Source organism: Chiloscyllium plagiosum, unplaced genomic scaffold (assembly GCF_037043375.1).
Source record: "Chiloscyllium plagiosum isolate Xiang-an unplaced genomic scaffold, Cpla_swu_hap1 HiC_scaffold_25, whole genome shotgun sequence".
Taxonomy (NCBI): Eukaryota; Metazoa; Chordata; class Chondrichthyes; order Orectolobiformes; family Hemiscylliidae; genus Chiloscyllium; species Chiloscyllium plagiosum.
The window spans coordinates 5832335-5858713 of NW_028270163.1; the positions used below are offsets into that span (position 1 = coordinate 5832335).

Consider the following 26379-nt stretch of genomic DNA (forward strand, 5'->3'; position numbering starts at 1 on the left):
TTTTATTTTTATTAATTTTTACTGAAGAATGTGTATCTTTGTACCTGAGATGGTGCTATTTGTTGGGAACTTGTACACGTTTCCCCTGTACTCACGAGAGTACGTGACAAGAATCTAATCCTACAGCATGTCTTATTATTGTCAGCATGAGTTTAAACCGGGTTGCCTGGTCATTACCACACAAGCTACTGATGGAGTTTGTTAAATTGGTCAACATGTTCTCCCTGCATTCAGATAGCGACAATACTGCCACACCCCATTTCATTCCTGTAAAGCACAGCGGGATCTCTTGAGGTTGGGATAGGCAGCACACAAATTCAAGTCTTCCCTTTTCCCCATCTTTATTTGAACAGGGAGGAGTTGCCCTCTCAGTCACGGTATGAAGGGACCGTCCCTTTAAGACGTGCCTTGAACAAACGTCCAGCCAGGTTTGACTTCGTGCCCCTCCCTGAGTCGGCTTGCGGCCAGTAAATTGTGTGTGTAGCGAGAGCTGCCTGCCTGCCTGCTGTGTCAGAAGGGAATATCCAGCAGGAATTTCTCGTGTTGGCTGGGTTTGTGCGACCTGGCCCCATTTAGCATGTATCCCCGTTCCCTGTGTGTTGAGGATTATTCTGCATTGACTTTCCCTCCCCCCCTTCACTGCAGTGTCTCTCTGCTCGAACCACTAATCATTTTCAACCGGCTGTAATCACCGAGATGGGCTGTTAAATCTCACCGAAGGAGAGGTTTGTTTTTTGCTCGCCCTCCCAGTTGAGTGAGTGTTAGTGGAGCCAGGAACCGGGTATTAAATGCTGTCAGAGTGTGTGTGGGGGGAGAGCCCCAGGCAGCTGGAAGTAGAGCACTGCAGCATGGCACTGGCGGTGCCCAATGTACAGGTCTCCAGGGACAAGCTGGTCTGTGCCATCTGCCTGGACCTGTTCAAGAGCCCAGTGACCATCCCGTGCGGTCACAGTTTCTGCCTGGGCTGCATCGAGCGGACCTGGGACCAGCAGTTCAACGGGAGAGCCTCCAGCTGCCCCCAGTGCAGGGAGAGTTTCAGCCCCAGGCCCAGCCTCCACAGGAACATCATGGTCTGTGACATCCTGGATGAGTTCCTCAGGTCTGGGGCTCACAGTGCTGCTGACCCCCGGCCACTGCTGGCTCCAGGGGATGTGCCCTGTGATTTCTGTAGCGGTGCCCAGCTCCGCGCTGCCAAGTCGTGCCTGGTGTGCCTGGCATCGTACTGTGAGGACCACCTGAAGCCTCACCGGGAGAGCCCAGCCTTCCAGGACCACCCCCTGACCGAGCCGGCCCGGGATATCCAGGAGCGCAAATGTAAAGTCCACAGGAAACACCTGGAGCTCTTCTGCAGGAGCGACAAGGCTTTCATCTGCTGCTTGTGTACCACCAGCGAGCACCGCACACACCAGGTGGTCCCGCTAGAAGAGGAGGTACACAGCAGGAAGGTATGACCACCACCACCCCCGGCACACACACACACACACACACACACACCCTGACTGTGTCCCATTGTGGGCTGGGATCTGAAAGGCCAGGTCTCATCACACAATCCCTGCAAAAGTGAGGACTGCAGATGCTGGAAACCAGAGTCTAGATTAGAGTGGTGCTGGAAAGGTACAGCAGGTCAGGCAGCATCCAAGGAGCAGGAAAATCGACGTTTCGGGGCAAAAGCCCTGCATCAGGATTAGAGGCAGAGAGCCTGCAGAGTGGACAGATAAGTGGGGTGGGGTTGGGGGGTGGGGAGAAGGTAGCAAAGTGCAAGAGATGAATTGGGGTGGGGATGGAGGTGATAGGTCAGAGAGGAGGGTGGAGTGGATAGGTGGGAAGGGAGATTGACAGGTGGGACAGGTCATGGGGACAGTACTGAGCTGGAAGGTTGGAACTGGGGTGAGGTGGTGGGATGGAAGGGGAAATGAGGAAACTGTTGAAGTCCACATTGATGCCCTGGGGTTGAAGTGTTCCGAGGCGGAAGATGAGGCGTTCTTCCTCCAGGCATCGGGTGGTGAGGGAGCGGTGGTGAAGGAGGCCAGGACCTCCATGTCCTCGGCAGAGTGGGAGGGGGAGTTGAAATGTTCGGCCACAGGGCGGTGTGGTTGATTGCTGCGGGTGTCCCGGAGATGTTCCCTAAAGTGCTCTGCGAGGAGGCGTCCAGTCTCCCAATGTAGAGGAGACCACATCGGGAGCAACAGATACAATAAATGATATTAATGGATGTGCAGGTAAAACTTTGATGGATGTGGAAGGCTCCTTTAGGGCCTTGGATAGAAATGAGGGAGGAGGTGTGGGCGCAAGTTTTGCAATTCCTGCGGTGGCAGGGGAAGGTGCCAGGACGGGAGGGTGGGTTGTAGGGGGGGCGTGGACCTGACCAGGTAGTCTACACTGGGGAGATTGGACACCTTCTCGCAGAGCGCTTCAGGGAACATCTCTGGGACACCCGTACCAATCAAACACACCACCCTGTGGCCCAACATTTCAACTCCCCCTCCCACTCTGCCGAGGACATGCAGGTTCTGGGCCTCCTCCATCCCCACCCCCACTCACCTTTTGTACTCTTTGCTACCTTCTCCCCAGCCGCACCCTCCTCTCCCCCCCCCCCCCCCCCACCCACCACCATTTATCTCTCCACTCTGCCTCTATTCCTAATGAAGGGCTTTTGCCTGAAATGTTGATTTTCCTGCTCCTCGGATGCTGCCTGACCTGCTGTGCTTTTCCAGCACCACTCTGATCTAAACAGAATTCCTGCAGGCCATTCAGCCCATAAAGTCCACACACCTCCTCAGACTATCTCACCAAGACCCACCCCCCTTCCTGAGCCCTGTATTTCCCATGGTTAACCCACCTAGCCTGCACTATGGGCAATTTAATATGGCCAATTCACCCTGACCTGCACATCTTTGGATTGTGGGGTTATGATCATGGTACAAAGCTGTATTGAAATGTTGTTTTGATAAATGACAGTGACAATGCATCCTCTTGCTGTAATACAACTCGGAAACTTTCATAATAATAGAAAAATGGTGCAGGGTTAAGGGGTGACGTCAGGGAGTGTCACTTGGTGAACTGCCCCTTCAGAGAGTTGGCGTAGAGATATCAGACCAAATGGCCTTCCTTTTGCATAGTAACCATTATGTGACTCTGTGGATTGTAAGTTTTCAATTGTGAACATAGCTTTGATTCATTTGAAAATTAACAGTAGTGCAAATGCCAGAAATCTAAAGTCTTTTTTCAAAAAAGGGTGCACTGAATCTGTCAGCATCTGTGGAGAGAGAAACAGAATTAACATTTCAGGTCTTTGTGATGGAAGGTCACGCACAAGAAAAGTTAACTCTGATTTGTATACAGTATTGGGGAATGTCACTAAAATATAATTCAGAGAAACAGGGAATAGATTTCTGCTTGCATGCTCCCTCCTGGTGAAACACTGACATTTATTTCTGTGATTGTACTGGCTCTCACACCATTTGGTCACTTTTTTTTTCTCAGAAAGAGCTTTATCTCATGGATCTTGAGACAGAGAAACAGTTGCAGGGGACACTGCAGGAGATCGGAACGCTGCAGGAAAGCATCGACTCAATCACGGTCAGTTGATTACTTTACGCCGTGCTCTGGCCAATGAAGGCAAACGTGCCAAATCGCTTCTTCACCCATCCAGGACTTCAACAAGTTTCCCACTCACACATGCCAGTCGCCAGTTAGGTGTAGGAATATCGCTGAAGCCAATACACTGACTGATTGTTGAGTGAAAGTGTGGTTTATGCTTTTTGTTTCCAGTGTACTTCTGGTAGAGCTCCATTGGGCACTAAAGGATGTCATTGTTGTCTGTGATTTATCAACAGTTCATACTGTCTACCACAGCATTGTAACTATGCTAGGTTCAGCTGTGAGATGAAGTGGATGAGGTGGGTACACTTACAACCTTTTAAAAGCAATCTAAAGATGTGCAGGTTAGGTGAATTGGCCGTGCTAAATTGCCCAGAGTGTTCAGGAATGTGTAGGTTAGTTGCATTAGTCAGGGGTAAATATAGGGTAGTAGGGAAATGGGTTTGGGTGGGTTACTCTTCGGAGGGTTGTGGTGGACTTATTGGGCCAAATGGCCTGTTTCCAAACTGCAGGGATTCTGTGATTCTATGAAATGTGGACAGGTATGTGGATAGGAAAGGTTTGGGGATATGGGCCAAATGCAGGCAAATGGGACTAGTTTAGTTTCGGAAATCCATTTGTCCTGAATGAGTTGGGCCAAAGGGCCTGTTTCCTTGCTATATGACTCTGTAACCTCCTCAGAGTCACAGAGTGTTGGAATTTTTCAATCCTAGTTTCTGTTCCCTCCAAGTGATTAGGAGAAAGTGAGGACCGCACATGCTGAAGATGAGAGTCAAAAAGTGTGGTGCTGGAAAAGTACAGCAGGTCAGGCACCATCAGAGAAGCAGGACAGTCGACGTTTCGAGCATAGGATCCTCATCAGGAATTCTGATGAAGATCCTATGCTTGAAATGCTGACTCTCCTGCTCCTCGGATGCTGCCTGACCGGCTGTGCTGTTCCAGCACCACACTTCTCCATGTGATTGGCAATCAGAGGATTGCACCAAACGATGCTTCAGTTGTCCAGCTTTGTTGTAACACTTCTATCACTAATATGCGATCTCTGTGACTGTGTCAGGCAGCCTTATCAAAGCATCTTTTTCAGGTAGAAAGTGGTGGAAATACACATCGCTTTTCCATGAATGCTGCGGGAGCTCTCAGAGTAGAGATTGCTAGAGCTTTGTTAGGTGAGGTTACTGAGCGATAGGAAGCTAAGGCATGTGAATGGAGTTAAGGTATAGGTCATTGAATTGAACGATGGTGCAGGTATTGAGGGACTGGAGGTGTCTACCTGTTACTCTATACAGAGAATTCAAGAATCCCAGTTTTTCCCAATTTTCTGAAATCAGCCTTTCATTCTCCAATCACACAATGGGCTGAGTCTCAAGTATTTTTGGAAAAGGGTCAGTTTTGGTAGATTAGCGAGCTTTCTAACTACATAGAGTCATAGAGATGTACAGCACAGAAACAGACCCTTCGGTCCAACTTGCCCATGCCAACCAGATATCCCAACCTAATTTAGTCCTTTTGCCAGCATTTAGCCCATATCCCTCTAAACCCTTCCTATTCATGTACCCATCCAGCTACCTTTTAAATGTTGTAATTGTACCAGCCTCCACCACATCCTTTGGCAGCTCATTCCATACACGTACCACCCTCTGCGTGAAAAAGTTGCTCCTCAGATCTCTTTTATATCTTTTCCCTCTCACCTTAAACCTATGCCCTCTCGTTCTGGACTCTCCTATCCGGGGGAAAAGACCTTGGCCCTTTATCCTATCCATGCCCCTCATGATTTTATAAACCTCTATAAGGTCACCCCTCAGCCTCTGATGCTCCAGTGAAAACAGCCCCAGCCTATTTAGCTCAAACCCTCCAAACCCAGCAATATCCTTGTAAAGCTTTTTTGAACTCTTTCAAGATTCATAACCCTTTTTCCTATAGCAGGGACACCAGAACTGAACGGAGTATTCCAAAAATGGCCTAACTAATATTCTCTTATCAAACTCCATCTTACCAAACTGGACTCATTAATTCCCTACCCCCACCCCAGTGATGCTTTTGTCACTCAATTCTAGCCCTGTCCTACCACATGATGTTCCCAGAACATTTTGCTACGGCTGGGATCTCTGGGAATGGCTGGCAGCCCGGGTGCTGGTGCCACCTCTAAAACAGCATTATGCCCTGAGGTGAGAATTGTTCCCAAAGCTGCTCTGCACAGTTCCTGACTTCTTGCCCAGATGTAACAGACGGAAAATTGGTCAGAGACATAGAGTTCCTGCTGGTTGGGGGGGGGGGGGCGGTGGACACCCTCCCCACCCCAGAGTGGAGGTTACAACACCAGACTGTGCCAGCTCTGGCCTGAGGTTGCCATCCTGGTCAGTGCAGTCTGGTGTAATCTGGGAAGAAGGTCAATGACCCTGTCCACTCCACCAACCTAAGTGCCACCACCTTCTCTCTCAGACCTGATACTCAAACTATCTTTGATTTTAAAAAGCCACTCCCACTAAAGATTGACCACTCTCTCCATTGCCTGCAGTGTCTTTCCCACTCAATCTCACCCAATCCTGACCCCTGACGCCACTAACCCCTGCATGCCCTGTGCACTGCTCACTCGCTCACATGGGACAGCTCTCCACCTGCACCAAACGTAAAGGCTGTGCCACCTCCTGTCATCCTGCTTAACACCTTTCTCATTCCAGGAGGAGAGTAGCCCCCAAATGGGACAGAAAGAGCCAAGCTGGGGGAGTGCTCCCTGACATTCACCCAGAGAGGGGGTAACCCTGACATTCAGTTCCTGAGAGTTTGTGGAGAGCACCATGACTGACCACCCTGAGTAGCTGACTGACTGTACCCAGGTCCCTGGACTAATCTCGGAGGCTAGTCTTATCTTACTCTGCTCTTGACTGAAGGCATCCCCTTTGAGTTGCCTGAGGACTGCTGGCAATCTCTGGCATTGTGTCTGTACTAAACGGTGAGCCTAGTGTTCCTGCCTGAGGGGCAAGGCACAGAAAGGCAAGGCAAGGTTGGGATCTTGTGAGCATCCAGCGAGACTCAAAGTGAGAGTGTGGGAGTGCAAAGACAGTGAATGAAGAGCCTGGCACAGCAGCCTGGTCCATTCTAGGAGCTGACAGCATGTTCCTAAGCTCACAGTATCCTTGCTGTAGCTTCACAAAGTGACCTTATGCCTTGAAGTGCAGCATTAAAGGATCCTGAGATGTACCATGAGGGTTCGAGTCTTAGAATCCCAACAGTGTGGAAGCAGGTGATTCAGCCCATTAAATCCATACTAATTCTGCCCCCCCCCCAACCACAATTCCATCGCCGAAGAGCATCCCAACCTGAACCACCTGTAACCCTGCATTTTCCACGGCCAATTCACTGGACCTGCACATCTTTGGATTGTGGAAGGAAACCGGAGCACCCAGAGGACACCCACACAGAGAATGTGCAAATTCCACACAGACAGTCACCTGAGGCTGGAACTAAACCCGGGTCCCTGGCGCTGTGAGGCAGCAGTGCTAACCACGGAGCCACCGTGCCGTCCCTTACTGGAGGCTGGCACATGCCAATGCCCTTGAATGTGGGATATGGTGTAGCCATTTCCCATGTATCGAGTCCTGAGGAGTTAGTGCCGATGCCCACCATGGAGGCCTTTAGAGGGAGTGGTGAGCTGAGAGTGTCCAGAAACTGCTCTGACTTTGATCTGGAGAATTCTCCGCCTCTGGTTTGCTCTGAGTACAGGAAGATTTGTATGAATGAGGTGAGATGTGCAATTTTATAGTTGCATCAAGCAATAAACGCCCTGAATAGGCAGTTCACCGTAACTGTGCAGGTATAAGGCCTCAACGCTGGGAGTTACTAAGAGCACATTGCGAGTTATTCCCAATGTCAGGCTAGGCTTTGCTGGATTTCCCATGGGATTCTGCCACATTTCACATCTTTGCCCACATCATTCAGGCCCTATACAATTCCACCTGCTGCAGTTCATTGGGACAACTTAATTAAATGGTCAGCCCTTGTAACAGATCAGGTGCCTCTGAGTGTCGCTGGGTGAGGCCGGGGGGATTGGGTGTCGCTGGGTGAGGCCGGGGGGATTGGGTGTCGCTGGGTGAGGCCGGGGGGAAAGGGTGTCGCTGGGTGAGGCCGGAGGGATTGGAGGAATTGTTGCTTGGTGCACTAGGCAAGGAGTTAGTTTAAAACTCGTTCTGATCTCATCCCAGACAACAGCACAGCAAGTGGAATTGGAAATCACCAACAAATTTTCTGCCATGACTGAAGCCATCGAGGAGGCCCTGAAAGTGGTGATTGGTTTAATTGAGCGGGAACGGCAGACTCTCCTGAACCAGGGTAACTGCATCAGGACTCAGCTGGAGCAGAGGTGCCGTGAACTCCGTGAGAAGAAGCTGCAGTTGGAGATTCTAGCCAATAAGCATGACAGTTTCAGATTTGTGCAGGTAAACCCATTCATCACCATTCGCCCATGTACAGCACAATGGTTACACATTTAGTTCACTCACAAGAGTTTCGAACATATTTTAAAGCCCTTTTATTCAATTTAACAATGTAACCAGCAATATAATACATAGTCTGTCATCACAAAGCTTGACGCCGTCCTGATTTGGAAATATACCACCATTCCTTCACTGTCGCTGGGTCAAAACGCCTCATGGCATTGTGGGTGCACACACACCGCAGTAGTTCAAGAAAGTAGCTCAGCAGCCAGGATTTCCAGGATGGGCAATGAATGCTGGCCCAGCCTGTGAAGCCAATATCCCACGAATTGATAAAACAAAAAAGTAATTTAAGAGCAGGAGAATTCTCTCTGATGTCTTGGCCAATACTTATCCCTCCACCAATTTCATAAATTGATTATTGGTCATTACCATGTTGCTGTTTGTGGGTTTGCTGGACACCAATTGGCTGCTGCTTTTCTGGCACTTCAAAAATACTTCATTGACAATAAGACGCTTTGGGATGTTCTGGGGTTGTAAAAGGTGTTGTATGAATGCAACTTCTTCATTCTTCTGGTTCTGTGTTTTCCCCTCAGGAATCCCTTTGTTTCAGTTCATCCTCTCAGGTCTCCGAGGTCCTGAAGTTAAAGACTGATCTACGTTCCAAACTGGCACGTGCCAGTGAAGCTGCCACTGAACTTTCCGCCCAGGTGAAGGAGTGTCTCCGCCGAGCTATGAAACGCAAACTGAAGAGCACAGATGTCAGAGGTCAGTGAATCTCAGAACAGGTCTGTTTGGAGAACGGAATCTACCCCCCCCCCCCCAACTTGCTCCATGCTCCCAGTTCAGGAAATGTTGGTGAAATGTTTGGAGGGCGGGAGGTGTTGGTTACGTTCATAATGTTTGTACGGAAGAGCCAACAATGACAGATAGCGAAAGATAGCAATCATCCTGCCCCTTGCTCATCATAAGATATGATGTGGGGGTGCCGGTGTTGGACTGGGGTGTACAAGTTAAAAATCACACAACACCAGGTTATAGTCCAACAGGTTTATTTGGAAGCACTAGCTTTCGGAGCGCTGTTTGTTCGTCAGGTAGCTGATGAAGGAGCGTCGCTCTGAAAGCTTGTACTTCCAAATAAAACTATTGGACTATAACCTGGTGTTGTATGATCTTTAACTTTATCATAAGATACGTCACACTCCAAGAACATGTAGTCCCTGGAAGGGATGAAACACCTTTTTAAGAAGCAAGGCCTATTTGAGGTAAAGGCAATCTGAGGAATTCCTCTTTGAACCTTATCTAGCCAACTGAGGCTGGACCAGGAGATTACTCTGGGACGTAATCATTTGATGTAGCTCCTTTCTTTTGTGTGGGGGATCCCTGTCCAGGATTCACTTTAACAACGTTTCTGCTCACCCGTTGCCTGGGACAACATTACCCACAAGCCAATGGTGCACTGGTGGAGGTCATGTGATGACACCCCAAAATGTACCAATCACAGTTAGAAACCCTCCTTCTGCTTGTTTTGAAACCATCCAGATCTTGGGTTTTCCCAGGCAATAATTCCAAGTAAGCAGTTTCTGGCAATTTCTCCTTGCTCCAGTTCTGCTGTGTGTATTAATTAATTAATTAATTAACCTTACCATCCTGTTAAAGCCTTGTCCACTTCTATGAACTCTGCCTCATCTTACCCCTTTTCAAGGATGAAGTGTCCCAGCTACTTCAGCCTTTCCTCATAAATCAATCCATTAAGAGTTGGAGGGAACACCTCTCTTGACTGTTCTCCTCCTTCTTGTCACATGATGATTCCTGGGACACATTTAAATGGAGGAAGTAATGCTTAATATCCTTCACTTTGCAGCTTTAGTTGAAAAAGAAACAGTGAGAAACAGAAATAGCTGTACAGACAGAGCCTACTTAGATTTGCTCATTACCTTTTATGACCTGATAAAATGTCACAACCAATAAAATGCTGGTAAAATGTAGATTTAGAAATTCGATGACACTGATTTACAGATACAAAATGGCTGCCAGAGTATCCAGTATGGCGGATGGTGGGAGCACACACATTCTGAGAGGGAAGTGAATCAACAGGCAGTCTTGGCCTCAAAACAGGAAGTTGTCAACTTTGGTACATTCTGGGGTGTCATCACATGACCTCTTGTCTCCATCTGCCCTAGCCCAATGCTTCTAGCACTGTCCCACCTGACATGATCAGCCTTGTGGGAAATTCTGTCCCATGGCAACGGGTGAGCAGAAACTTTGTTACAAGATTGTCATAGGTGAGGTGATGGCCTAGTAGTATTTTATCACTGGACTGTTAATCCAGAGACTCAGGAATGTTCTGGACATCTGGGTTCAAATGGTGGACGATGGAATTTGAATTCAGCTCAAAAACAAGGGATTAAGAGTCTAATAATGATCATGAATCCATTGTTTATAGGAAAGTCCATCTAGTTCACTAATGTCCTTTAGGGAAGGAAATTGCCATCCAACCTGGTCTGGCCTACAGCAGTGTGATTGACCCTTAATTACCCTCTGGGCAATTAGGGATGGGTAGTAAATGCTGGTCTAGATGCCTTCATCCTGTGAATGAATAATCAAAAAATTATAATGCCTCTTGTTTATAAATTAACACAGAACACAGCAGTCTTCAAAGAGAATTTTTAAAAAAATTCTCAATTTTTTAATTGCCCCCAACAACGTTTCCCTTGCCTGTAGCAGTGCCTCAAATTTTATTTCCAGGAGAATCTAGTGCACTACGTTGCAGAAGGTTATCATTGGTGATTTTTCTGGTGAGCCCCAGAAACATTGACCAGGACAACAGTTGACACTAAAATAGCTGATATCGTGGACAGTGAGGAAGGTTATCAGAAATTACAGCTGAAACATGTGTTGCTGGAAAAGCGCAGCAGGTCAGGCAGCATCCAAGGAGCAGGAGAATCGACGTTTCGGGCATAAGCCCTTCTTCAGAAATTACAGCAGGGTCTTGATCAGCTGGGGAAGTGGGCCAAGAAATGGCAAATGGAGTTTCATACAGATAAGTGTGAGGGCTTGTATTTTGGAAAGTCAAATCAAGGTAAAGGTTTCATGGTGAATGGTAGGGCCTTGAGGAGTGTAGTGGAACAGAGGGACCTTGGAGTTCAGGTGCACGGTTCTCTGAAAGTGGAGTCACATGTAGACAGCAGTGATGAAGGCTTTTGGCACATTTAGTAAGGGCATTGAGTATGGAAGTTGGGAAGTTATATTGCAGTTGTACAGGATGTTGGTGAGGCCTTATTGGAATATTGTGTTCAGTTTTGGTCACCTTGCTATAAGAAGGATGTTATTAAACTGGAAAGAGTGCAGAAAAAATTTAAAAGCATGTTGCCAAGACTCAAGGGTCTGAGTTATAGGGAGAGGTTGGACAAGTTAGGACTTTTTAATTTATGTGGGAGACTGAGGGGTGATCTTATACACCCCTATAAGATCATGAGAGACATGGATAGGGTGAATGCACTGTGTTTTTCCCATGGTTGGGGAATCTAGGGCATCAGTTTAAGGTTAGAGGGAAAGAATAGCAATTTTTTTAAGCAGAGAGTGGTATGTGTATGGAATGAGCTGCCAGTGGATGTGGTTGAAGCGGGTACATTAACAACATTTAAAAGTCATTTGGACAAATACATGGACAGGAAAGGTTTAGAAGGATATGGGTCAAGTGCAGGGAAATGGGGTTAGCGTGGATGGACATTTTGGTCGGCTTGGACCAGTCTGGGCCAAAGGGCCTGTCTCTGTGCTGTAGGACTCTACAACTCTATAACAAGAGAACACTCCTGTTCTTGCACACCTCTATGCAATCTTATATTTCCACTGGAGAGGGCAGGTGGCATCTTGGTTTACCCAGTGTCCTACAGAGTTGAGTACTACCCCATTACTGGGAGTGCCAGCTCTGTTCACAATTGTGGATTGAGGCTTGAACAAGACAAAAAGCTGCCCCAGGCCCTGAATTAAGGATCCCCAATACAAAAATAAACTCCACTCTTCCATCCCTTTTGTCATGTACAGGCCATGAGAAAACTGCTGAATTATCAGATGTGTCTCCACAAACCTCTCAGCATCCCCCAGAGGCCAAGGTTCGGAAAGGGCTTCGCCAATGTGAGTACCTCTTAGAGCTTGAACCAATCAGACAGCTCGTGCACCTCCTTTAGGAGATAGACCCAGACCCTGGCAATCTCTCTGAAACCTTTTCCTGTTAATGGGCCAGATATTTAAGTTCCTGATCAGCTAATTGAAAGTTTTTTTTTTGGTTTCCTGATTGGGGAAGATACATGAATTTGAATTTCTGTGGCATTTTTCACAACTTCAGGGCATCCCAAAAGCCTTTGCAGCTATAGGGATTATAATGAGGTCAGCCAGGGGGATATCCAGTCCATCTGATTCCGAATAGCACAGTGAACATTCAATTCCTCTGGTACCTCCTATTGTCAGTAAAGTATTATTCACAATCTCGCTAAGTGCTGTCAGCTTTATAAATTCAGGTTTAAAAATTTTTATGTAGACAAAGAAGTTACACATCATAGAATGAATAAATGTAAGAATGTTCAGTGTGCTATTCAGAGTATGATAGAATGGTTCTACCATGTATCCATTTTACCTTCAGTCTGACCCCACTCCCAAATGGCTGCTTGGAACACCTTGTAAAATACTGCAAGACACCCACCCCACTCTGAATACAATAAATACAAATAAATTTTAAAAATTGAAGAACTTGAATTTCTGAAAATGTGTTGCTGGAAAAGCACAGCAGGTCAGGCAGCACCCAAGGAACAGGAGAATCGATGTTTCGGGCATAAGCCCTTCTTCAGGAATCCTTCAGCATTTTCCAGCAACACATTTTCAGCTCTGATCTCCAGCATCTGCAGACCTCACTTTCTCCTCGAACTTGAATTTCTGCCATGTCTTCAGGAAGTCTCGACACTCTAAAGTGCTTTACGACCATCTTTAAAATGGAGTGACAGCTGTAATGGAGAGAATGCAGTAGCCATTTTGTACACAGCAAGCGCTTATAACCAACGGTGTGGTAAATAACCAATCTGTTTCAGATGATGTTCGTTGAGGCACAGATATTTGCCAGGGCATCAGGCTAGAGGTTCCCTTCTCTCCTTTGAATAGCAGCAAGGGCTTATTTTACACCCTATCCGAGGGAGTCAAGTGTTAACGTTTCGTTCAGAATTGGCACCTCCAACAGTGCGGCACCCCTTCAGCGGGACTTGGAACCTCAACTGAGATTTTGAATGAAAGACTCTCTGGAAACAAGCACCCACAATCTTCTGACCCATAAACGTGAGCATTTCCTTCAGGTAAAAGTGACTTACTTCTGCAAATATTGGATCGACTTATAGGGCATGCTTGCCAAGAAACATTTTAAAAAGGGTTACGTAATAAAAAATTGATTTATTCAAAGGACAATACAGCACAGGAATAGGCCCTTTGTCTCTCTGAGGCTGCGCCAATACATTTTGCCCTTGCAAACTAAAACTGTCTTCACTTTCAGGATCCGTATCCCTCCGTATGCTTCCTGTTCATGTATTTGTCCAGGTGTTCCCGCCATCTCCTCTGGCAGTGTATTCCAGGCATTCACCACCCTTTCGGGGAAAACCTGCCTTGCATATCTATTTTAAACATTGCCCCTCACCCCCTTGCACCTTGAACCTGTGTCCCCTGGTAGTTGACCCTTCCATCCTGGGGAAAAAGCCCCATACTTTCCACTCTATCCACGTCATTCACAATCTGATCAACTTTTCTATCAGGCCGCCCCCTCAACCTACTGGATTGCAGTGAAAACAAACCCAGTCTATCCAACCTTTCGTCACAGCTAAAATCCCCCATACCTAGGCAGCATCTTGGTTCACAGACCTTTTAAATGATTTCTCCCATGTGATCTCCTGCATACATATTCTTCTGTATGCTGATCAACTCTCAGTTATAAAGGATAGATTTCATCAATGTCCATTATATCAAGGATGAAGGATCTGAGGAAGAATGCAACCTTTAAGCAGGCCAGAATTTTCCATAACGTGAATATCTCTCTCTCTCTCAATGTCGGCAAAACTAAAGATCTGACCATTGACTTCAGAAAGAAAGACGGAAAACATGCCCCCATCCACATCAACTGAGCTGAGGTGGAGAGGGTGAAAAGTTCCTCAGGGTGACGTTAACTGACGACATGTGCTGATCTTCCCATGTAGATGTGAAGCCACAACAATATCACTCCCTCAAGCGGCTCAGGAAATTCGGCATGTCATAAGGAACCTCACCAACTTCTACAGCTGCACTATTGAAAGCATGCTGGCTGGGTGCATAATGGTGTGGTATGGCAACTGCTCTGCCCAGGACCATAAGAAAATACAGAAGGTGGTGTGCACAGCCCAGACCATCATGGAAGCCAACCTCCCATCCATGGACTCCATTTACATGGCTCGCTGGAGTGGAAAGGCTGCCAACATCATCAAAGAACCGTCCCACTTGGTAATGCTCTCCTACAACCTCTTCCATCAGGCAGAAGGTACAGAAGCTTGAACACGTGCACCAGCAGGTTCAGGAATAGCTTCTTCCCAGCTGTTATTGGACTGATGACTGGATTCTCTCGCCTCAAAAAATGCTGATCTTGTTAACATGGATCTCACCTCGTTGCATAGCCTGTGCAATGTAACCTGTATGCTTCTATCTAAGTCTCTTTGCTTACTATGAGCTGCCTGTGCTGTTGAACAAAGCTTTTCACTGTACTTTGGTACACGTGACAATAAACGATCAATCATTTCGTAAAACTTCTTGCAAAAATGGCTTGCTTCACAGTGGCTCCTTACCTCTGAGAGGTTTGTTCTCTTCACATGCCCCATCCTGCATTGCTGTCAAAAGCTATTGTCTTTACATGAACCAGTTCACCAGCTCTTATGCATTGGGGTCCACTAACCACACCATTAGCGGGAAAAAGGTAAGCTTTCAAATGATTAGCTAGTTCATTCAGATCAGTTAAACATGTCCTGGCCATCCTTGAAGCCAAATATTAAATACTGCAGGCTCCAACTCATATCAGATCTTGCAGCGATATGTTAAAAAGTAAGAAACACGTTGCCCACCCTCTCCTGCTAGGCCATACTCAGCTCGCTGGAGGCAGTGGGAGGAATTTCATGGGATACACAACAGCACAAACCTTTTACCTGCATCTGTCTACATTGAATCTTTTACTCTGATTGGCAATCCTCAATCCTGAAGAAGAGCTTATGCCCGAAACGTCGATTCTCCTGCTCCTCGGATGCTGCCTGGCCTGCTGTGTTTTTCCAGCACCACATTTTTCAACTCTGGTCTCCAGCATCTGCAGTCCTCACTTTCTCCTAATCCTCCATACCTCCACCCTAAAGACAAAGTTACCTCTACCCCACCCTCCGCATTTTTAATTGCCTAGTCTCTGAGTTAAGGGATCTTTGTGAGACCCTTAAGTCAAAGAAAAATGGTAGCACAGTGGCTCAGTGTAGCACTGCTGCCTAACAGCACCAGAGACCCAGGTTTGATTCCACCCTCAGGTGACTGTGTGGAGCTTGCACATTCTCCGTGTCTGTGTGGGATTCCTCCGGGTGCTCCAGTTTCCTCCCATAGTCCAAAGATGTGCAGGTCAGGTGGATTGGCCATGCTAAATTGTCCATCATGTTCTGGGATGTGCAGACTAGGTGGGTTAGTCATTAGATTAGATTACTAGATTACTTTAGATTAGATTAGATTACTTTACAGTGTGGAAACAGGCCCTTCACCGCCCCGCCAAAGTCATGGGAAATGCAGGGTTACAGGGAAAGGGAGGAGGGGTGGATTGCTCTTCAGAAGGCCAGTGTAGACCCGATGGGCCAAATGGCTTACTTCCATATTGTAGGGATTCTATGAAAACCCATAATTGTTGATGGCCCTTCTGGAGGTCACAACAAGCTTACACTGATGGAAATAAAGGAGTGCACTTCCCCAGACTGGGAATCTGTGTCATTCGCTTTGGGATTAGATTAGATTAGATTAGATTAGATTACTTACAGTGTGGAAACAGGCCCTTCGGCCCAACAAGTCTACACCGACCCGCCGAAGCGCAACCCACCCATGCCCCTACCTTTACCCCTTACCTAACACTACGAGCAATTTAGCATGGCCAATTCACCTAACCTGCACATCTTTGGACTGTGGGAGGAAACCGGAGCACCCGGAGGAAACCCACGCAGACACGGGGAGAATGTGCAAACTCCACACAAACAGTCGCCTGAGGCGGGAATTGAACCCGGGTCTCTGGCGCTGTGAGGCAGCAGTGCTAACCACTGTGCCACCGTGCCACCCACGATGTTTCTGTCATTATGTTATGGAATAGGCCCTCGACTTTGTAGTGATCAGGATCTCATGGGAACGCCAGCAATGTTCGGGGAGGTTCTGCCTGTTTCATTAAAGGTACCCCTGTCCATGTAGAGTCTCTCCAGTGTGCCAGCGCACACTTGCTGTTGTCACAAAGATCTCCCAGGCTGCGGTATGGTTATGTGATAGCTAGATATTGCCCCCTAAAGCCAGTTATACTGACAATCTCACTGCTGTTTAAATTTACCTTTCAGTTCCAGCATCATTGGATGGTGCCGTTAGTCCTCCACGGAACATCTCCCGGGCTGGTTCCTCCAAGAGGCACTGCAGGTAACTTTATCATTTCTGTTTATTTCTTTCTACACATTGCTTTCAGGCAATTTATAAAAAATGCGATTGAATAATTCTCTTTTCGATAATGTGTCATTGGTGAAGCTTTGGGTTTATTATTTCTCCAGCTGTGTTCTCTCTGGTGCGAGGTATCATGGGTTTCTGGTTGTTTTGTTCCCATCTCCTCAAGGCCTTGACCAATGGAGCTCACACCCTGACACCTGTCCTTGACCAACCTGTTGCCTTTTATCTTCAATGGTTTCCTAGTGTGATGGAGATAGTAGGTGGGGAATTATGGTTTTGAGGGATGGGAAAGGAAACTTTTGACCAGTTGTAGGGATAGAATAAGGAGGGAGCAATTGTTGTTATCTCAGGAATGTTTGATGGGGCAGAGTAGAGGGTATGTCATTCTTTATTTCAAAAGAAGGAAATTTGTTTTGAGTTCAAAGGATTCGAGGGACCTTTAAGTTCTAACGAGTCATGGAAACTTTACTGTTCTGCTTAAAAAGAATAGAGTGAACTTTATTCTGGATATAACCAGGTGCCATCTCTGTCCCAGGATTATCTGATGGGTCAGTGTGCAGGGGACTTGACCACTCTGTTTACCCCTCGCTTAAAAGAGTAGGGAGGGAGTGATAAAGGAGAGGGGAGAAAAGAGAGGATCAGGAGGGAGGAATATATGGGGGTCAGGGATAGTGTGAAAAGGACAATATGGCGAAGGAGGTGGATGGTGAGAAGGGGAGGGGGAACTCAAGAGTGTGAGGTAGTTGATAGGAGCGAGGAACAATCGAGATGTGAATGCCTCTCACATCAAGAAGCAGAAAATCTAAGCCAGTTTCCTTGCAAAATGCTGTGTTACAACACACACACTCTTACACAGTCCATTATGTACATCATGGGACATGGTCCAAAACCCCCCTCTAAGGAAAATGGAAGAAAACAAGAAAAACAATAGCAAAGAAGATGATAAGGAGCGATTGAAGCAGAACAGGTGGCAGGAAGGCAGAAAGATGACTGAGAGGCACTGACTATCCTTTGTATCGAATTTGCACTGAACCATACCATCAACTGAGCTGCACTTATTGTGCAAGTCAGACAGAAAATTCAATTGCCTCAAGTTTTCTAAGGATTACTCCTGACTTTAATGACATCTCTTTACAGAGTATGTTCCTCATCATTTTTGGACAACTGTCTCTCCCAGTTTGTTTTTTTTGCAGCATTTCGGGGAGTCCATGTGTGTGCATATTCTTACTGTGTGAACAGCGCCCTGTATAATATTATGTATGCAACTTTCAGCAGACACAAGTGTGCCATATTGTGTCTGGCTGACCATCCTCAATTGTTGTCTGTTAAATTCTTGGCAAACTCAGGACACTTTAGGATGTGCCTGTTGCGATCCAACAAATTAGGTGACCTGACAGAAATTGACAGGTGTCTAGATTAGAGTGATGCTGGAAAAGCACAGCAGGTCAGGCAGTATCCGAAGAGCAGGAAAATCGACGTTTCAGGCAAAAGTCCTTCATCAGGAATAGAGGCAGAGTGTCTGCAGAGTGGAGAGATAAATGAGAGGGGGTGGGGGTGGGGAGAAAGTAGCATAGAGTACAATAGGTGAATAGGGGTGGGGATGGAGGTGATAGGTCAGGGAGGAGGGTGGAGTGGATAGGTGGAAAGGAAGATAGGACAGGTCATGATGGCGGTGCTAAGCTGGAAGGCTGGAGCTGGGGTGAGGTGGGGGGAGAGGAAATGAGGAAACTGGTGAAATCCACATTGATGCCCTGGGGTTAGTGTTCCGAGGCAGAAGATGAGGCGTTCTTCCTCCAGGCGTCGGGTGGTGAGGGAGCGGTGGTGGAGGAGGCCCAGGACCTGCATGTTCTTGGCAGAGTGGGAGGGGGAGTTAAAATGTTAGGCCACAGGGCGGTGTGGTTGATTGGTGCGGGTGTCCCGGAGGTGTTCCCTAAAGCACTCTGCAAGGAAGCGTCCAGTCTCCCCAATGTAGAGGATACCACATCAGGAGCAACAGATACAATAAATGACATTTGTGAAAGTGCAGGTGAAACTTTGATGGATGTGGAATTATGGAAGATGGACTGTTCTACGTAGCTAACAAAGAGACCGGCGTAACTGGGCCCCATACGGATGCCCATAGCTACTGACAGGTGACTGGTCAATTTCTCAGGGCAATGTCTTGACCAAACACAGTCAACTTGCTGGGTTTAAAATTTATACAAACCCTGACAATTAACTGTCAATCATCATCAGCCTACTCCATGGCAATGTCTCTATCAATCACTTTCCAACCAATCACCACTCTCCTCTTATACAGTACGAATGTTATTTTTCCCATAAAAGTGGCATAATTTTGTGATAAAGTTTTTTTCAGAAATATTGAAGTAATTTCTAACAATAATAATAAAAACAAGGCTCCACTAAAATGCCATCATATTCCTGTCTTTTAGATGCCTCGAAGCTGATTATTGATCCAAAGGAATTAAATGAAAACTCCCACTTGGTCCAGTTGGGCACAGAGAGAATAAAACTAACCAGAGCCATGGCACAGACAAGAGCAGCTGCTGAAGTTGGAGAGTTGCTCACCAGTTTAAACAGCTGTCACCATTTTACTGCAGGGATTGCCTTTTCACAAGCCTCCAGGTTGCCTGTGCTGACCTGGGACTTACAACTGTGTAAACTAGAAAGGCTACAAGAGTATCCATTCTTTGAGGAGGAAAGTTTTGGGTGGGAGTTGAGAACATGTCCTGGTGTTCGGTCATCAATCCCACCCACCACTTTCCTCCCAGTGGTCGGGTGAGTGAGTTGTTGTGTGCTTTACTGCCCATCTGGCAGACTTAGATGGAATCTAAATTACCATGTTAGGTATATAACGGGACTGGGGTTTATCCAAGTGGCACCTTGTCAATTTACAGAGTGATGTGCACTGTGAATCTGGAGCTGTCTTTAAAACTCACCGTGCTGTTCATTTTGTCTGTCTGGGTCAGACTCATTTCTAAGTACTTGCAAGCTCAGGTAGCAAGAGGCAGATTGGAATTTCTTAAAGCTGCAATTGTTTCTCAGCTGTGTCCTTGTGCATGTGTTCTGAAGGCATCAGCTCAACTCAAAAATGGTCATTTTGTGTGTGTGTGTGTGTGTGTGTGTGTGTGTGTGTGTGTGTGTGTAGTGTATGAGCTGAAAATGTGTTGCTGGAGAAGCGCAGCAAGTCAGGCAGCATCCAGGGAACAGGAGAATCGATGTTTCGGGCATAAGCCCTTCTCCAGGAATCATTCCTGAAGAAGGGCTTATGCCCAAAACGTCGATTCTCCTGTTCCCTGGATGCTGCCTGACCTGCTGCGCTTCTCCAGCAACACATTTTCAGCTCTGATCTCCAGTAGCTGCAGACCTCACTTTCTTCTGTGTGTAGTGTATGTTGAGTGTGTGTGCACGTACGCATGCCTGGACATCAAATGCTGCTTGGCTATTTCACCATGGTTGGTACCGCACCAAACCTGGTAACAGCCAATAAAAACAGACATTCACCTTAAGAAAAGGTTGCTATGCAGCTAGGAGGAGCTGGTTCCCAGTCTGATCAACCTCACATTAAGGAATGATCCTTGAGCTGTGGTCGAGAGTACTTCAATACTTAATAGATCTTCCCATTATGAGTCTTGCATTAGAGTGATAGAATCCCTACAGTGCAAAAGAAGGCCGCTTGGCCCATTGAAACCCACACCAACCCTCCAAAGTGCATACCACCCAGGCCTGTGTAACCCTGAATATCCCATGGCCATTACATCTAACCTGCACATCTTTAGACTGTGGGAGAAAACTGACGCACTCAGAGGAAACCAACGCAGACACCAGGAGGGCATGCAAACTCTACACAGACAGTCGCCTGAGGGTGGAATCAAACCTGGGTCCTTGGTGCAGTGAGGCAGCAGTGCTAACCACTGAGCCGCCATGCCAGCCCCAGCAGCCAAGCTCATTGTAACTTGAAGTCTTTGATGTGAATCATTTGAGCTGCCTAAGCCAAATGAGCTGCCATGGTTGCAGAAGCTAACACAGGCAGTAAGGGCTGGGTGGTAAATCCTGGCCTTGCCAGTGAGACACACATCCAGGAGTGATGCGAAGCCTGCTGAGGCCTGAGTCAGTGTACTCCTTCGAACAAAATCAAAATCCTGGGGATGATGGAAATCTGAAACAGACACAGAATGCTGGGCAAACTCAACAGGTCTGGCAGTATCTGTGGAGAGAGAGAGACATGGTTTTGAGTCTGGTATGACTTCTGCATAATGTCTGAAACTCTCTGTGTATTCCTCAGTGCTGTCCTTGATTTGTGACAGTGCCCAAACGCTCTTTGTTCTGTCTGGCTATTTTACTTACGGAGCCCGCACTGTTAATCGAAGGAGTGCTGATGAGGCAGCCCATACGCACATTGGGTGGATTTCAGACAGGTTTGGAGGTGGAGGATTTTTAATTGGGCAAGAGGCTGGGGGTTAGGATCCCACTGTACATTCAGGTCAGGAAAAGCCATTTGGCCCATTCAGCCCACACCAACCTCCAAAGAGCATGCCACCCTATCTGTGTCACCTTGAATTTCCCACAGCCAATCCACCTAACCTGCACATCTTTCGACTGTGGGAGGAAACCCACGCAGACACTGGGAGAATGTGCAAACGATAGTCACTCGAGGCTGGATTTGAACCTGGGTCCCTGGTGCTGTGAAGCACCTTGATGCCATTTGAGGTCCTTAGATGGCCAATGCATGACCACTTATGGCCCTCATTCCCAATGTCACTGGTATTCAACCATGATGTGTGTTTGTTTGCTGGCTTCCAAGGGAGATGGGTCATCAGTGGCACATATGCAGGGACCAGCAATCGGGTGGTGGCCTTTCAGAGCCATGTCCCTGGCCTTCCCACTGATCCTCTACAGCTCAACCAATACATTCTTCCTCATGACCACACCCTGACTCAACTAAGGGCTGGGCCCCTCATTGATTCTTGGCCTCAGCTGAGTTAATTATTTCCACCATTGCTCCTGGTGACACTGCTTTCAATGGAGAGCTGTTGGCTGGCAGCATTCAGAGGGGCAGATGAGATTCCTGTCTCCCCACAGCTACTTGATCCATTGATAGCCACTTAAATGCCAGATTGTCCCTTAATACAACTTGTTTTCCCCATAGGAGACGATATGAAGCTTTCACTGCCCAGACCTCTACCACCTGCATCTAATTCTGCCTTCTACATGCAAATAGAGCAAGTCTCGAGCCATTCCTCACAGGGATCATTGTGCCAATTTTCTATGTCATTGCAATGACAGGGTAAGAATGAGCACCCTTCCTGAGAATAGCCCATTCATCGAAGTGAGCAATGGGGAGTGGGAGGGCAGAGGGGAACACTGTCAGCAATTCCCAGTTCACAATCTTGATGGACACAGCCTCAAGGCAGGACCCAAGCCTTTGACAAATTTTCTCCACTCCTGTCAATTACTGGAAATGTAATTTCTACCATCTTCAGTGCCTTGAATGCTAATTTTTTTGTACTTTATTCTCTTCCAGTTATTCTGTTACATATATAACATATTTTAACATTTGCTACAGATCTAAGAATTACTACTTGAGCCTGCAACATTTCTGAAAACATTAATTAAACCTCGCTTCCTACATTCCAATTATAGAGGAAACGTACTATAAATGGATATTTATATAAAATAAACTTTGTTACACTCCTCCACAAATGAATGAGATTTAGATCAATAAAATCTGCTTATATGATCCTTTGTGTGTGATGTGGTTCTGAAATTATATACCGAATGATTAGACCTTACATAACTCCAAATGCTGTCCTGAATATTGTCTCCAGGTGGGTTTTGTGTTCATAAGTTCCGGAATGTTCACCTACCAAGGCAGACAAACAGACTCAAGACTTAACAGTCAGTAAATTCTTGCTTGAGACAAGATCATTTAAAGATGGGAGACAACATTTTGTCCGTTCAGTGAACCCATTTACTCTTTGAACAAATCTCCAAGGTATTTATGGTTGTTTGTCAGGAAAAAAACATGTTTCAGAAATGATTTGGGAGAGTGACACTATATTTGAGTCAGAAAAAACATGTAACTACATGCAGCAACCTCTAACTGTTTCAAAAATAAAGAATATATTCTTCAGGTGATTGATCAATTTTGAGAGTGAGAAGAGATGGGATGTGCAGTTACAACGAAGATGAGGGTCAATGAGGCCATTTTGTCTTCTCATACATCAGGGACAACAAGATTCTGGAGAGGGACAATGCAGAGGTTGAAGAATTACTTGACCATTTACTCAGTGAACATCTTATTGAGATCAGGGCTCACCATCCATGTTAAGAGTTTTGATTACATCAGCATCACCTCTGCCTCACAGCCAGCACATTGGAATGGGAGTGAATATGTAAACATTGTTAATTCCTGCTTCACATTCAAAAATTTTGTCTTGCACAAAGTGACAGTTTGTCAATTGGTCATAGGGGTTCCGTCATCTAACTAAAATAAACATCAAGACAACATTATATTAAAAGATGCACTCATGTTCAGCTTATAATGCAGTTTGAGAAACTCCAAAATGTTTTCATTCTCTACGATAAAATCAATTCAGACTGAAAGATGACTGCTCAGATGCGTAGGAGATTTAGATCAATAAAATCTATGCATATGCTCTTTTATAGAGTCATACAATATGGAAACAGACCTTTTGATCCAACCAATCCATTCTGAACATAATCCTAACTAAATGAGTCCCACCTGCCTGCTCCTGGCCCATGTCCTTCCAAACCTTTCCTATTCATGGACTTATCCAAATGTCTTTTAAATGTTGCAATAGTACCACATCCACCACTTCCACAGGAAGTTCATTCCACATGCGAACCACTCTTTCTGTAAAATATTTGCCCCAAAGTCTTTTTTAAATCTCTCTCCTCTCACCTTAAAAATGTGCTCCCTAGTCTTGAAATCTTCTATTCTAGGGAAAAGACAATGTCCATTAACTCTATCTATACCCCTCGTTATTTTATAAACTTCGACCAGGTCACCTCTTAATCTCCGACGCTCCAGTGAAAAAGTCCCAGCCTATCCAGCCCCTCTTTATGTGTGATGTGGTTCTGAAATTACATGTCAAATGATTACACCTTATATAACTCCAAATACTGACCTAATATTGACTTCAGGTTGGCTTTGTGTGCATAGGTTTGGGAAAACCAGGCCTAAGCTGGAAAAATTAACAGTCAGTAAATCCCTGCTCCAGACAAGACCATTTAAAGATGCTGAGCTCAATTCTGCTTCCCCCTTTAATTAGATTATGGTTAATCTGCACCCTAACCTTATTAATAGCTTCACATCCCTTAATATTCATGACCTAATAACAATCAACCAGACAGTTTTGAAAACTCCACAGCCTTCATGATGAGAGTTTTGCAGACTTTTGTGAATTTCTGTGTGACTAAGTGTTTACTGATTTCTGCACCATTATTGAATCTAGCTCCAATGTTAAAGTCAGTTTTCCTTTTCCCTGATTTCCTCGCCAGAGAAGAAAAAGTTTATCTAACCTACCAAACCTTTTTAAAGAAATCATTTTAAACACCTTAGTTAGATCACTCTTTAATATTCCCGATCCGAGAGAATACAAGCATGCTTTATTCTACTTCTCTCAGGCGATAGTTGCTTGGCGGTACTGGAATATTGTCAGAAAAAGACATCTTGTTGAAGCTTTACATCTTATACAATTGAAGACAATTTGCAAGGATACCAAAAGGGGAACCACATTATTATATTGTATGAAAAGTGGATGCTGAATGATTGGCAATTAGACTGGCATTACCAGTTAGCTGGTCACTGACTGTTAATGGAAAAGCCTTGTTTTAATTTAAACTAGACAGGTTAATGCTACTTGCTCATGGACCAGAGAATGGCTGATCCCTGCTTTGCTGGATTGAAACAGGTGCAATGAGTGAAACTATTCTTTCTGTCTAGATATGTAGTGTCCAATATGTACATATATGCCACACCACAGTCCTGACAGACAATCTTAAATTGACTGGCAGCATAAATGACAAGATGAAAATCTTCAATAAATGTGTGGTTTTTTTTCTTAGTTGGTTTCATCTTTAAAAAGATGGACAGATAGCCGAAAAATTTCAAGATTTGGATAATAGCGAAGGACAATTTGATTCACAGTTCAAATCTATTCCAACACTTTATGTTTAAAACATGATTTTGTGTATGCATTTCATTGCTATGACATAAAACAATGTATCAAACTGTTTTGGCAAATGGCATTCACTCTGTATTTGAAGTGAAACTTAATTCATTGTTTCATAGTTTCATAGTAATAGAAGCAGGAGTAGGCCATTTGGCCCATCGAGCCAGCTCCGCCATTCATTAAGATCATGGCTGATCTCTCCATCACCTCAGCTCCTCCTACCTGCGTTACCCCCAGAACCTTTAATTCCCCTACCATGCAAAAACCCATCCAACTGTGTCAAGAAAATATTTAATGAAGCTGCCTCTACTTCTCCCTTGGGCAGAGAATTCCAAAGATTCACTATTCTCTGGGAAAAGCAGTTCCTCCTCATCTCTGTCCTAAATCTACTCCCCCTAATCTTGAGGCCATGTCCCCTAGTCCTAGTCTCACCCATCAGTGGAAACAACTTGCCTGCCTCTATCTTATCTACCTCTTTCATAATTTTATATGTTTCTATAAGATCCCCTTTCATCCTTATAAATTCTAGTGAGTACAGTCCCAAGCAGCTCCAACCTCTCCTCATAGGGTAACTCCCTCATCTCCAGAATCAACCTGGTGAACTTCCTCTGCATCCCCTCCAAAGCCCCTTCCTCAAGTAAGGAGACCAGAACTGTGCACAACACTCCAGGTGCGGCCTCACCAATACCTTGTACAATTGCAGCAGAACCTCCCTGCTCTTAAATTCAATCCCTTTAGCAATGAAAGCTAATATTCCATTTGCCTTCCTGACTACCTGTTGCCCCTGCAAATCAACTTGTAACGATTCATGTACATGCACTCCTAAGTCCCTCTGCACAACAGCATGTAGCAATCTTTCACCAGTTACATAATACTCTGACCTACTATTTTTCCTTCCAAAGTGGATAACCTCACATTTACCAACATTGTATTCCATCTGCCAGACTCTTGCCCACTCACTTACCCTATCTAAATCTCTCTGCAGACCCTCCACATCCTCTGCACAGTTTGCCTTTCCACTCAGTTTAGTGTCACCAGCAAACTTGGGTATGTTACTCTTGGTCTCCTCTTCCAAACTGTTTACATATATCATGAACAGTTACAGGCCCAACACCGACCCCTGCGTCACCCCGCTCACCACTCAACATCCAACCAGAGAAACATCAATTTATCCTAATTCTCTGCTTTCTATTGGTTAACCAGTCCTCTATCCATGCTAATACATTCCCCACAACTCCATGCATTCTTATCTTATGGATGAGTCTTTTGTGCAGCACCTTATTGAACACCTTCTGGAAATCCAAGTATACAACACCTACCTGTTCCCCTCCATCCACCGCTCTTGTTAAATCCTCAAAGAACTCCAGTAAGTTTGTCAAACACAACCTTCCCTTCCTGAATCCATGCTGCGTCTGCCTGATGGAACCTCTTCC

The 26379-nt window shown here is 45.8% G+C and overlaps 1 protein-coding gene across 1 annotated transcript; it reads left to right on the forward strand.

The window, feature by feature from the left end:
- The first annotated feature begins 517 nt into the window (after positions 1-517).
- LOC122562000 (E3 ubiquitin/ISG15 ligase TRIM25-like) lies at positions 518-19912 on the forward strand. Its single transcript, XM_043714368.2, has 7 exons — positions 518-1445; positions 3484-3579; positions 7800-8033; positions 8627-8798; positions 12078-12167; positions 16649-16724; positions 19181-19912. The coding sequence occupies exons 1-7, from the start codon at positions 789-791 to the stop codon at positions 19200-19202; spliced, it is 1347 nt and encodes a 448-aa protein (XP_043570303.2). The 5' UTR covers positions 518-788; the 3' UTR covers positions 19203-19912.
- The last annotated feature ends 6467 nt before the right edge of the window (positions 19913-26379 follow it).